The sequence below is a fragment of the Haliotis asinina genome, chromosome 7 (assembly GCF_037392515.1).
Source record: "Haliotis asinina isolate JCU_RB_2024 chromosome 7, JCU_Hal_asi_v2, whole genome shotgun sequence".
Taxonomy (NCBI): domain Eukaryota; kingdom Metazoa; phylum Mollusca; class Gastropoda; order Lepetellida; family Haliotidae; genus Haliotis; species Haliotis asinina.
Genome location: NC_090286.1, coordinates 17,756,010 through 17,770,204, shown reverse-complemented (window position 1 = coordinate 17,770,204; position 14,195 = coordinate 17,756,010). Strand labels below are relative to the sequence as shown.

At 37.0% G+C, this 14,195-nt stretch overlaps 1 protein-coding gene across 1 annotated transcript in view; it reads left to right on the top strand.

Annotated features, from left to right (window-relative positions):
• Positions 1–14,195, top strand: part of LOC137291107 (nuclear factor 1 X-type-like) — a 136,812-nt gene that overhangs the window by 57,430 nt on the left and 65,187 nt on the right. Inside the window, exon 4 of the mRNA XM_067822388.1 lies at positions 8,605–8,664. Coding sequence (XP_067678489.1) covers positions 8,605–8,664 — 60 coding nt within the window. The remainder of the gene's footprint in view (positions 1–8,604; positions 8,665–14,195) is intronic.

The following is a 14,195-nucleotide window of genomic DNA, read 5'->3' as shown; positions in this document are numbered from 1 at the left end:
GTGGGTGACATATTTTACAACCCGCGTGATGTGAACAAATGTTGAACAACATGTCGGCCGCTCGAACGTAGTACAGGGACTGTATATAACACACAAAGGTGAGTGGCATAGTTTGCAACCCACGTGATATAAACAAATGCTGATCAATATGTCAGCAGCTCAAACATAGAGCATGGAGGATATATGTTACACGCAAGGGTGGGTGACACAATTTACAACTCACATGATGTAAATGAATGTTCAACAGTGTGTTGATAGCTCAAACGTAGATCAGGGAAGATGTATAACACGCAAAGGTGGGTGACATGTTTTACAGCCCACATGATGTAAACAAATGTTGAACAATAAGTTGGCGGTTCAAATATAGAGCAGGGAATATATGCGACATGCAAAGGTAGGTGTCATATGTATAGCCCACTTGATATAAACAAGTGCTGAACAATATGTCAGCAGTTCGAACATAGAGCAGGGAATATATACAACACGCAAAGGTGGGTGTCATATTTACAACCCACATGACATAAACAAATGCTGAACAATATGTCGTGAGCTCGAACATATAGCAGGAAAGGTATATAACACAAAGGTGGGTGAAATATTTACAGCCCACATGATGTAAACAAGTGTTAAACAATATGTCGGCAGCTCGAACATAGACAATAGAGGATATATGTAACACACAAAGGTGGGTGACATAATATACAACTCATATGATGTAAAAAAAATGTTCAACAGTGTGACGACAGCTCAAACATAGAGCAGGGAAGATGTATAACACGCAAAATAGGGTGACATACTTTACAGCCCACGCGATGCAAACAAATGTCAGCAGCTGTAATGTGTTAGTGGTTGCTGAGAAAAATGTGAAATTAGTGTTATCACCATGGGCACTAAAAATGAACCCTCATAAATGTGGTGAGCAGAAGTTGTATGAGTATCAAAGGAGGTAGTGCCATTTCGCCTATGGTTTCTCCATTTTTACTGTAAATTGTTTTAATGAATGAAAATTGAATGGAAATTGATTTTAAAAAATGTGTTTTCTGACATCATACGTTCCTGGATGAGGGTGTTTATCCATGCTATAATACTATGTGTTGCATCATAGCAAACATTTTAAGTACTCGGCTGATGGGATGTCTTTCTGCAAAGTTAGTACAGTATTTCACTGTTCATATTGTAAAGCTCTGCATGTTTTAAGCATCTGAAAAAACATGGATATGTACGACAAACATTGTTAATTGCAATCCTCACTGCTCAAAAGCGAATTTGCTGACATGCTATCTTTGATGATGTAAAGTGGCTTACCCGAATCCGTGGAATTATGAAGAGTGTTATTGCAAGGAATGACTGTAATAGGACATGACTGGCAAATTTCAATCATGACCGGTAAAATTTTACGTCACCCGTGTTCAACAAGGGATAAATCAGCCAAAACACTGAACCTGGCATCCCCACAATGAGAGGTATAGTATGTAAATGAAAGACTTCGTGCAACTTGGTCCAAACAGTGTATATGCATGCAAAAGATTGTGTGGCTATTAACTATGTATCTATGTGTGGCTATTAACTATGTGTCTGTGTTACATGAATTCTTCAAAAACAGTGTATTTTGAAGAGCATTGTTTTTGGCTTGTCAGGCATGTAAGTAATTAAGCTTTAACTTCAATAATATTGGTTACAATTTTCATTATCTAAAGGTCATTTTTTAATGTCCTGAAAAACCTGATATATGTAATCCTATGTAGTTACAACTTCTGAAAGGCTAATTTTTTAGTGCCCACAGTGACACTGTTATGGTAGAATTGAGGTGAATCTACAATTTTGAAATTTGAAGTGGTCCCACATGCAAATCCAAATTTATTGTGTGAGTGAGTTTAGTTTTACGCTGCACTCAGCAGTATTCCAACTATAAGGCGGCGGTTTGTAAATAATCGAGTCTGGACCAGACAATCCAGTGATCAACAACATGAGCATTGTGTGTCAACCAAGTTAGCGAGCCTGACCACCCGATCCCATTAGTCACCTCTTACGACAAGCATAGTCGCCTTTTATGGCAAGCTTGGGTTGCTGAAGGCCTATTCTTCCCTGGGACCTGCCCAAATTTAGTAGGGTATAAGGCCTTAAGGAAAAAAATGTCAATTTCAGAACACATTTGGTTTATCAATGTGTAGCATGTCTTTTTCGTCTCCAAAGAAAGTTGTATTTCTTTGTGGATCTTGTTGCTTTAATCCTTTTAGTTTTAACCCCCTGGATGCTACAGGGACATATATGTCCCTCCTCTTTGAAGTCCAATAAAATTCTAAATATACCACACGCATACACATACTTCACAGTTTTGAATTCTGCGGAATATTTCCCATTTCCTGATACCATCCACTATGATCTCCGACCAAGCTAAAAATTAAAATTGCCTTTCAAAATAGGCTTCATCGTAAATGTCACCACTTTTCACATTATACAAAATCGCGATTCAGAGCGTTATTTGCAGTATGCTTTGAAATGTGAAAATCAGATAATTACAGGGAGTATTGAATTTCAAAAATAGCATATTAATGATCACTGATATCAAGTTTTCATGTAACCAGTAATGATAATTCTGAAACGTTGCCGATGAACCCAGAATCGTTTGGGATGTTTTCGAAAATAAACTAACTTGAATGCCGAAGTGCGCTTTCCACCAGATTGGATAGTGTTTACAAAATCATGTTTCGAGAAGGCCGGCATTGAGACGTCTATTACATCATGTATATTTCATTGTCAGCTGCGACAAATGCATCATTGAATTCGCCAAACATCTTAGAATCACATTACAAATAGTCTTTGTCACCAATACCAACTGTCTAGATATAATGAAACGAAATATACTTGGTATGAAAACGAACGCTGTCTTCGAAAGCCAGTGCCTGTTTGAAATGTAAACAAAGAAAAATTCCGATTTTTACACTGCGTAGCATTTTAGGATATTTTCCAGCATCCAGACATGTAATCATTGCTTACAATGGCTCAATACACTTAGAATATTCAGGAGAAGAATATCGTAGCAAGAAATAGCAAATTAAGAATAGATACAATGCAATCATTTGATAATTCATAAAAAACAGTAAAACTTTTAGTGCAGTGTGGCGCAAAATCACGCAGAATGACAACAGTACTTGTCGGCATTTCTGGCTTCTTCCATCATTTACAATGCAAACGATAAAAACACATAAAAATACACAGATAGTCAGAATAATTCTGAATACTTACATCTCACATTATGAACAAAAGATCCCAGAATCAAGGAAAGAGTTCTCATAAAGTCCTGTGTACCCTTGTCAGCGAAGCCGCCATTTTGAAAGAAACCTGTCATTGTTAGTGATGTCACATGTCAACATTGTTGCAGATATTAGGCAATTTCTTTATGGTGAAGATCTGTTGAATAAGAGTAAACACAATGGCCATATCATTCTGCTTGCACTTTCAGTATTGTGATGTATATTTTGCGTATTATTATTCAGATATCTTTTCATGAAACTGATTTCAGTATCTACATGTATCCATGTTCAACATCATATCATATGTGGATATAAGGTATGCATTTTTATTCTTTAAAAGGTTTTGATTCTTTTAATAATATGTACATGGGAAATTGTTTCAGTGAGTGTATTATACAACATTTTAAGCCTCTACACAAGTGTTGGAAGATCACATGTAGCCATTACTGCAACATGTGCTTTAGTTAACTTTGATGTACAATATTCAGTACGTTGGGATAAATACTGCAGTTTCATATGAACAGGTTAATAGCGATTTAATTCCAGCTTATAAGTAAAACTGATAATATTAATGGAAATGATTTGTACATTTCATGAAATGTAGAGGCACACATATTTAAAGGAACTGTCTTGTTCATTGCATTGCTTTGTGCCGTTTTTATAGAAAAACAATTATGAATATTGATTGACCAGATGCGAGTTTGTCAAAAACGTTGTATGATTCATTATTGTTTTTTTAGTTGATAAAGTCAATTCAAATTCTATTAAAACATATCTGATTGCAGAATATCTTAACTCAAACAATATCTGTACAAACATTGTTAAAAATATATAAACCGGGTCATTTCTTAATTTGGACAAACCTTACGTCCATATTCTAATAGTTCTGTACTGAAAAAGCGATCTCTTTGTACCTTTCATTGCATACTTATGAACATCCTCGATATCTCCAGGGTATACGTTCCGATAAGTCTCCACTATACCCTGGACGCATCTACGGCTCTGCCAGATAAATTTATTACCTCCCTTTGCTGGCGCCGCCTTCTCATCAGCTAGGCCGCCGTTATAACCGAGCTTGACAGTGTCAACAAAGGTAGTGGTCGCAACTGCGAAGGTTTGCTCGCAGTGCGTTCCAGATTTTAGAGAAATCATACAAACAAATTGAAAGGTCCGAAACTTTAAAACAACATATGCAAGAACGCCGTCTATCTCTTCCAGAGAACCTCTGCATGGTTTCTGTTGCCAAGTGTAATCGGTTAGGTAATTCAAAAAACGAAAGTGAGTTGTGATTGGTTTGCTCAACTTCCCAGCGTAGACACCTGACTGGATCAAAAGACAGTCAAGGGAGGTAATAAATTTATCTGGCAGAGCCGTAGATGCGTCCAGGGTATAGTGGAGACTTATCGGAATGGATGCCCTGGAGATATCGAGGATGACTTATGAAGTGAAATAATTACACACTCGTAAGAAGAAAAGCCCATTTCCTAAATGAATATTCAATGAATATTCAGGTGTTGTGAAATTTGCATTTACGCTAAATTGATGCCAGGCAGGTGCGTATGTTGCTCACAATAAGATACGTTGTAAAACCATGTAATTGTTGATATATTCACGACACTGTTTCAGTGGTAAAACCATTCATTTTATGTTTTGTCTAAAAAGTGTTGAATTCTGACACAGAAGCCAAGATCTTTTACACACTGAGTGGAAATAAGGTTAGATATAGACTAATCAGCAAACCAGTGTCGTCTTTTTCTGACATCACAAAATGCACAAAACATGCCTTGACGTCAACTAAAATGTCGCATTATTTTTAGTTATTTCAATACATTTGAAAATGTGGCTGTTACTCTGTTAATAATGATGAGCCATTCATCAAAATACATCTACACAAAAAGGAGAATATGGGAATCTAAGAACTAAATTATGTATCGGATAGGTCCATCCAAATCGCTATTACCTGCTTTTTGATACAGTACAGTGGCATCTTTTCTGACAAATTGTGAAACTACCATAAGGTATCCTCTCACATTGGGAAACTTAATAGTTTGGCTCACTGTGAACAAAACAACGAAAATATACTCTCCATATCCACAGCAAATTCTCTCCATGTGAATTACATAGACCAAATGTAATGGATAGCAGAGTTATGCCCCCTTATCTTTATACGTGCATGACCTCTATCGACGTTTGACGTCTTAGAAGAAAATCGATTTTTGACATTTATTGCAGGTATTTTTTTATTCTGTGAGCATGACATTATGCATTAGCACATACATCCATTTCATGTACACTTATGTCATTCAGATATCAAGCTGTATTTTCTTCACTCACACTTTCCGTAAAGATGACAAATTTAAAAACTTGTAGCAGAGTGCTTTTATTGGTGCATGATAAAAATGGAGAAATTTACTGTTTTAATGCTCACAAAAGTTTTGGACAACATTTAGCAGTGTCTTTTTCTCAAACCCCTGAGGCAGTTATATTTATACCAATGGATAGAAAATTAAATATTTTACATTTCAAAAGGTCAGAAAACTGGATTTGGTAATAACCTTTGAATACTTGTGAATACTGACTGGTTACTGGATATCTATTGTGATCCTGATATTATAAAGATTGGTTGTTAGTTCATTTCAGCAATATTCTGGTAGTGAATTAATTTTCAGATTTTTTGTTATGTAGATGATAATTTGACTGAGATTAATTAGGATTTCCTTTCTTGATTGAATAGTTCAGGATTTCATCATGTTGTTTTAATAAAAATGACAAAATTTACCTACATTTGATTTCAAATGAAAACCTGTTTTACCACTGCATATAAAATTTTACCATTAGGTCAGAGCTGAAAAAGAAGACAAAGCCATCATGATCCCTCTCCCTTATAAATATGTGTATCAATGATGTATGCCATATTCCTCATAACAACTGAAGGGGTTTGTGATTTCAACTGAAAATATGATGGATAGCTAAACCACAAACTGAAACCCTCATTTTGATTTATTATTTTTATTATCCCCACAGCATGTAATGTGGGGGGGATGTAGTCGACACCTTTTGTTTCCAGAGCATAAATCAGACACCGTTCAATATTTTTAGACCAAACTTGATAGATATAATAATCCCAACCTATAGTTGTGTATATTTTTGTTTTTTCCATGGAGCATTTTGGTGTTAGTCTAATGGTGGGATGGGCTTCGTTTCTGGAGCAGAACTAAAAAAATATTCAATATTTTTCTCCAAAACTTGGTAAATATATCAATCAGAACCTGAAGTGGTGCCTTTTGCTATTTACAGGTTTTTGTGATATATTATTTTCTCGGTTTCCATGAAAATGTTTCAGACATAGTCTCAAAAGTGAGAGGTGTGTTTCGTTTCTTAATATCTGTCAGTAAAACTTGGTAGATATGTGTGGCAGACCCCAAAGTGGTGCCTTTTGCTATTTACAGGTTTTTGTGATTTATTGTTTTCTCGGTTTCTATGGACATGTTTCGGACTTACTTTCCGGAGGACAACTCGAAAACCATTTCATATCTTTCAAAGAGATCTTGGCAGATATATGAGACATATCTTGAAATGGTGACTTTTTCTGATTACAGATATATGGCATTTATATTTTTCATGAATTCCTTGGAAACAATTCAAACTTTGTCTAAAAACACAATAAGTAACTGTCAGATGATTTGTTCTTTCAAACATGTGGACGCCGAGGGGATATGTCATCTTCTGATGACTCTTGTTTTATAAGAGTGTATGATATTTATAGATTGTATATGGGAGATTCCTGCAAAAAGTGTACATAACATGTGTGGGCCCATAACATTTTTGCATTACATTCCTCATTTACTTCAGGGTGCCCATCTCATTGGCACAAATGCGATCATTTTGGCCTTATATAATTGCTCTGACAATTTATGCAAATGCAACTCAAGGTTATGTTGTGTGTTACTTTTTATAGTATTAAAATGTAAAGTACTCAGATGCAATGGAGTTACATAATATTTCTCACAAGTAACAATCTGAAAAAATGTAAAAACGTCAAAGTCTGATTTGGTTTTAGAAAGATCATGATACCTACATATAGCACGTAATATGTTACTGTGTCCACAGAGCAACACATTAGTGAATGATATCGTAAGATCAAGTGCAAAGGGCCACAAGATATATGTGTGCCACATCTGACCATTTTCTGTGCTTTTTTTACAAAGATATCATATGAAATAACCTGTATTTGTAGGTAGATTTTGACTCCCAAATGTTACCTACAAGTACCAACAACTGATCCCATTAAAATAGGTTGTTGCCCAAGATGTCCTGCAGGTTTCGTTTGGTACTGACTCCCTCTTTAAACACCTCATTGTCATATGCATGTATATCTTCTTTGAGTGGCATTTTAGAAGTTAGGAAGTACAATGTACTGGTAGAAGAAACTTTATCGATAACAGTAAAAGAAGTTGATAACGAATAAAAGTTGTTATCTATAAAGTTTGTTCTATTTTGCATGTATATCTACTTGTCATACCTACTGATTGAAGATATTAATGTATATGAGAATATTCTGTGTTCCCAGACATCAAGTCATATGACAGAGTAGTTTCTTTTAAGTTCTTACCACTGAAACATTGACATGGTTTGGTTTGGTTTTACAACACTTCATAGTTAACTGTAACTTTAGCAGTGCCTGTCAGCTGAGTGACTATCAAGTTGTCTTAAGAATCGAAACAATCATTCAAATTTCTGACTGTTGATATTGTGATTGATGAACAACCATTAAAAGTTAATCAGGTTGTCTGATAAAATTTAAATATATTTGTTGAGAGTATCTCAGTGAAACATTATACTGATTATGCAAGGCTACAAGTTAGTAGTTATCATAGATATCTGTAGTTATCATCCCTTAATGTCTCTTGTTGTCTGTCATCATTGCCATTATTTGCAAATATCTTCCATCAAGTACTGTACCAGAAATACTGTTCCTTTCTTTTTAGTTTTACCAGAACGTAGAACTTTTTAACAAACATTATTTTGATGTCCTACTGTTTTTAATGTGCAACAGGACAAAAATGTAGTACTACATGAAAAACCTAAGTAACAGAGTCCTTGGGTTGGTATTTAAGATATCAGTGCATTTTTTTCAGTTTGGAATGTTCTTGACCAGAATGTTTGTCACTATACTTTCTTGTAAAGTAAGGTTCATGTGAGTTTACGTTATTGTGTGTACATGATGCAGTCCATGATCTATCAATTCTCTTTAAGTTGATAAGAAAGCTTGAATAGTTGATCAGTTTGAACTCATTTATTGCCTTTCACTTTTTAAGATTTTTTGTAGACAAATATTTTTGCTTTCCAGTTCCAGATTCACATTCAGATTACAGTGAAGTGCCAATGAATGGAGATCAGGACATCAAAGGTAAAACTTTTGCCCTGTGTGTTGAGATTTTAATTGATTTCTCTTGTATTTGAACTAACCAGTCTAGTCTAGTCAAGTCGAGTTCTCCTCCTTTTACTTTTACTTTTTCTTTACTTTTACTTTCAACTTTCAGTTGTGCATGTAGAGCGTTATCATGGTTTTGTCATGTGCTGACGAGCTCCAGGTACCTTAATACAAATCTACTTACATCGCCTAAGATTTCAACTGAAGAACCATATATGCTTTTAGATAAGGCAATACAGCACTCCAGACCAACCAAAGCTGTTTTTAGTGAATATTTATCAAAAGAATTTATTAGATGAACTCTCCAGTCACGAGCAATATGTCCATGAGTTGTCTACGTTCAGGCACTAATCCTTCCTTTGAGGAAGTAGTGCAAGCTGCAGATTCAAAGAACAGGTTCCATAAAAACAAAAGTTGAAGGTATCAAACACAAGTAGCGACACATGACGAGGAGTTCATAACTTGCTATGAGTGAGCAGGCAAACACTAATCTTGGGAAGCAGTTTCTGTTAACTGATATACACGACAGTAAAAGCAACCTGCTTTTCTGTGATGTTCCTGAAGACAAGTTAACAAGGTCCGGCAGTGCGATGGACTCTGGAACTGGGTACGACTGATTGGTACAGAAATTGTCATCAAAACAATAAAATCCCACAGTCCCAAGATCATCCTGGAATAAGTATGAATAGTCTAACAACGGAATATCTATAATCCAGAAATAAACTGTGAAATCACTACATAAATGACCCTTTTTGCGCATACTGATCAAAATCAAATTTATAACATGTCTCCATGTGTTTACAATGTTTACAATGTGACGACACAATCACCAGATCATGTGTCTTCTATACGTGGACTTACTGATTGCATGCTTTTCCTGCACTCGTTTTAATACGTTGACCACATGTGTGTTTCAACCAGGATTGTGTTGTATGCATAGTTTTCTGTTATTTGGACATCTACTGCATCTCCTTATCAGGACGTTTATGTGAGAACATTTTGCTTAGTCATTATGACTGATTTTCTTTTCGCGATTTATGATACATGCTAAAAGGTCTTCATTAGCAAACCTTCCTGCGGTTTGATAATACCTATGACCATGTGTTGTGCATTTGTCAGACAATGGGCAGTTTGATCTTTTGTCTTGAATAGGAACTGTTGAACTGTCAGTCGTGAATGTTTCATTGTATTCGCTAGGTTTATTATTCAAAAGAGGTGTGCGATGTGTATAAGTCTCCAGTCACTAGAAGCATCATTGTTTCCTACATTTGGTCAACATTATTCCAAACACATTTTTAAATTAAGTTTATTTGTTTGCCACACATTCCTGTTTGATATAATACCCCTTTCCTCATACTCATCAAGCTCATAATTGTCATAATATAATACTAGTGAATATTTGTAAAGCACCAGTGTCCACCCACTCATGCATGCTCATGGCACATCAAAACTATTTCCAGAAAAATGGAAAAAGTCAATTCTAGGCTTTAAAGAAAAGGAATGTCTTTAGGGCTTTTTTAAAAGAGTCCAGATTTGGGGCAAGTTTGTTTTGGATTGGTAGAGAGTTCCATAAAAGAGGCGCAACATGCTGAAAACTCCTCTTGTCGAAAGAAGAGAGCCGAGCTTCAGGTACTTTCAGGGAGCTGTTGATCCTGGGAACGTAGAGTCCTGGAAGGTACATATTGGATTAGGAGAGATGAGAGATATAACGGGGCAAGGCTGTTGAGACACTTGAAGACTGGGCACAGAACTTTGAAGACTACTCAGTATTTATGATGGAATGGTATGATCCACTTGTGCAGACATGGAAAGGTAAGACTGTAGATGTACTCCAAGATCTTTAACTTGTCATGATGGGAAACAACCTTCACTTGTTCAACATCTACCTTGTCGATGTGCTGTTGTCATCCAACCAATAATACCTCAGTCTTGTCATCCTTTATCTTTAGTTTTCTTTCAGTCATCAGTTGGACATCGTCATAAGAGAAATAATGAGTTTCAAACTTGTCAGTTATGGTTTTGAGACAGTAATGTATAAGAGAAACAGCACAGGTCACAACACTGATCCTTGTGTTATTCCACACGCACACAAGAGCACTGTCTTCTCAGAAAACTGTCCCGAGACACATACAAACTGTTGCCTGCTATGGAGGTAGGATGCAAACCAAGAGAGAGCTGTTCCACTAATATCAAATGAATGCTGTAAATTATCCGGAAGTTTGGAGTGATCAACCGTATCAAAAGGCTGCACTGAGATCTAAAAGAGGTAGCGTTGCTATGTCACCAGAATCCAGTAGACAACTGAGATCATTAACAGCTCTCATGGGCAAGGTCTCTGTTGAATGCTGCGGCTGATATGCAGACTGATATGTTATGGAGGTTGATATGATTCATCAGTTGACTGTAACAACTTTCTCACAAGTTTGGAAAGAAAGTTAGAAGGAGGATGTTGGTATCAAGTTTTGAATTCTTTAACAGTTGAGTAACAATAGCATCTTTCAAACATGTAGGGAAAACACCTGATGAAAGACTTATATTAATAATGATCATACATACAAGTGTTTTTTTTGGATGTTTTGATTAGCGTCAGAACATCTGTGTAGTACAAAGTGCCAAGTCTCTAAGAGGAGCGCCATCATACAAGGTTTCATCGAGCAACATGTGTGGCTGTTGATACTCCCTGAGAAGTTTTTTGATATCCAGTATTTTATTCTCAAAGTATGAATTAAAATCACTGGCTAGTTGTGTAAGATTTTCATTCTGTGGAAGAACAACTTCTTTCATCTTGCCCATAATAAACTCAACAAAAATAAAAACTTTACACTCGTTTCAAAATCAATAATTTGAACATTTTGGAAAATGGGTTTGAAATAACAATTGTATTCAATTCTCTTTTAAGATGCTATAGCATACAGATCATGTTTGTCATGGAATCAGTTCCACGGGAACTGTGACTACAATGTCCAAGATCAAAAACTGTGAGTCACAACTTAACGAAATCATGTCAATATTGAGTATGTCCTCCATGGGCGTTCACAACTGCAATACAATATCTCCTCATCAATTGGATGATGCATCTGAACACAACTTGGGGAATGCGCCGCCATGTTTGTACCAACATGGCACCAAGCCCCTGCAAGTTCTGTGGAGGGTTCCTCACTTGTTCCTGCCTAACACATCCCACACATGCTCTATGGGGTTGAGGTCAGGAGATCTTGAGGGCCACTTCTTGATATTGATACCAGCATTCCTAAGGAACTTCGTTCTTAAATTGGCCATATGAGGTCTAGCGTTATCCTATTGGAAAGTCAGACCTGGGCCATGAGCTGCCATGAATGGCAAAAGCTCTGGAACGAGCACCTGATTCCTGTATGTTGTCGCATTAAGGTTTCCCTGGCTGACAATGAGTCAGGATCAAGCATGACCATTGATAGCACCCCAAACCATAACGCTACCTCCCCCAAATCGATCCACTTCCTGTACGCAACACTGGGCATTGCGTTCTCCTCATCTTCTCCAAACGCTAACCTTTCCATCAGCAAAGGTTAATGTGAACCTTGATTCATCACTAAACACAACCCTATTCCAATCTTGTTGGGTCCATCTCAGGTGCTGTCGTGCCTAGAGAAGACGTTGGCGTTGATGGAAAAGGGTTAGAATTGGTCCACGATATGGTTGCCGTTCATGAAGACGAGCACAGCGCAGGTGATTTCAAATGGTTTGGGCAGTCACTCGACCTCCAAACAATACATTCCCAGTGGATGTGGCAGTGACAAACTGATTACGCAAATGACGTAAGACAATCTGTCGGTCTTCTGCGTGTGACATCACACATGGTCGACCAGGATGGGGGCGGTCAGCTGTGGTGCCAGTTTGATGGTCATGTGTCTGGAGATTATGGATGGTCTGTCGACTGCATCCAATAACCCTCGCAACAGTGATGGATGTTCCCGTATTCAGCATGCCAATGGCACGTTCACACTGAATGTTTGACAGTCATAGTATTGCAAATTAACGAATAATTAACCATAAAACCGTGTTTTTCTGAGATGACACTCTACTCTGCTACCGTGAGATCAATTACACGTGTATCAATAGGTCATGTGTCTTGTGGCACATGGAAACGTGATTTTAGCATGGAGTGCTCTCCCTCTTGTTACGTAGGCCCGACCAGTAGAATGAATGTGTGATGTAATGCCCTTGACAATGCATTTAACCATAATCACAACAAGAACTCTTTCAAGAAATGTTTCAAAACACTGTTTGAAAAATAATGAGTGTCAAGTTTTTATTTTTACTGAGTTTAAATTTCATGAATTTGTGGAGTTCTCTTGGTTTTCCCACACACTCTATAATTTAATGTTTATAGTACAAATATTTCTGCTCTTGGACAATCTTGCAAAAAGTACTTCTTTGAGATTTATACGTTTGAGATTTTCGCCACCTACGTTTCACCACCTATTGTTGTCCACAGTTACATTGTTTATGAGACATATGTTGTCTTGAGGGGCGACAACCCAGTCGAGGATATGTCCTGACTTATAAGTTGGCGTTGTGACATGTTGCTTTAGAGAGTGGGAATGGAGCAGGCTTACTATTTTCCGCACATCTGGTTTAGCTTTATCATCAAAGTGAACGTTGAAGTCTCCAAGAAACATACAATGTTTCATGGAATATGATGAGAACAGTTTGTAATGATCAAACACAGCTACACAACACTACACTGTCTAAGCTTCTGGACTGCCATGCCCCTCTTATGGAGCGAAAGTTTGTACAGAAAACAGGTTGTCCATGGTACAGTGACATTGTTCATGAGGCTAAGCGTCTACGATGTAAACCTGAAAATGGTGAAGATCCAAACTTGAATGAATGGTCAAATATACAGATCCAAAAGAAATGCCTTCTGCAAGATTGTAAGAGAGCAAAAGCGCACTTATTGTCAAAAGCAAATCGCTCTGTGTACTGATAAGCCCAGGGATCTGCACAATGTTTTGAACTCTCTCTTAGGTAATAAGAGAGAAGAAGTTCCTCCTACTCGTAACAGTCTTGCCGAGCTAGCCTATGATTTCAATATGTTCTTTGACAATAAGATTCATCAGATCAGGAAACTCCTTGAGGATTATCAAGTCAGATTTGTTGTTCTCAGATACTTTGTTTGATGGCAAGTGTCTGACGGAGTTCACACCTTGTAACCATGAAGAAGTCCTGGCTCTCATCAAGTCATCTAACAAGGCCACCTGCCTCAATGATCCAATTCCAACTAATCTTCTGACAGATCATCAAGATCATCTGCTGCCAATTATCCTAGACATTATCAACAAAAGCCTTTCATCTGGAGTTTTCCCCTCTTGTTTAAAAGATGCTGTTGTGACACCATTGTTAAAGAGTTCCAACCTTGATGGTAACATTCTCAACAAACGAACAAGTATTTTTGGAATAATGGTCAGTATAATCTTTATTAGATATTATTCTCCCTTTGCATACTTACGTTTTACATCCAAGACTGT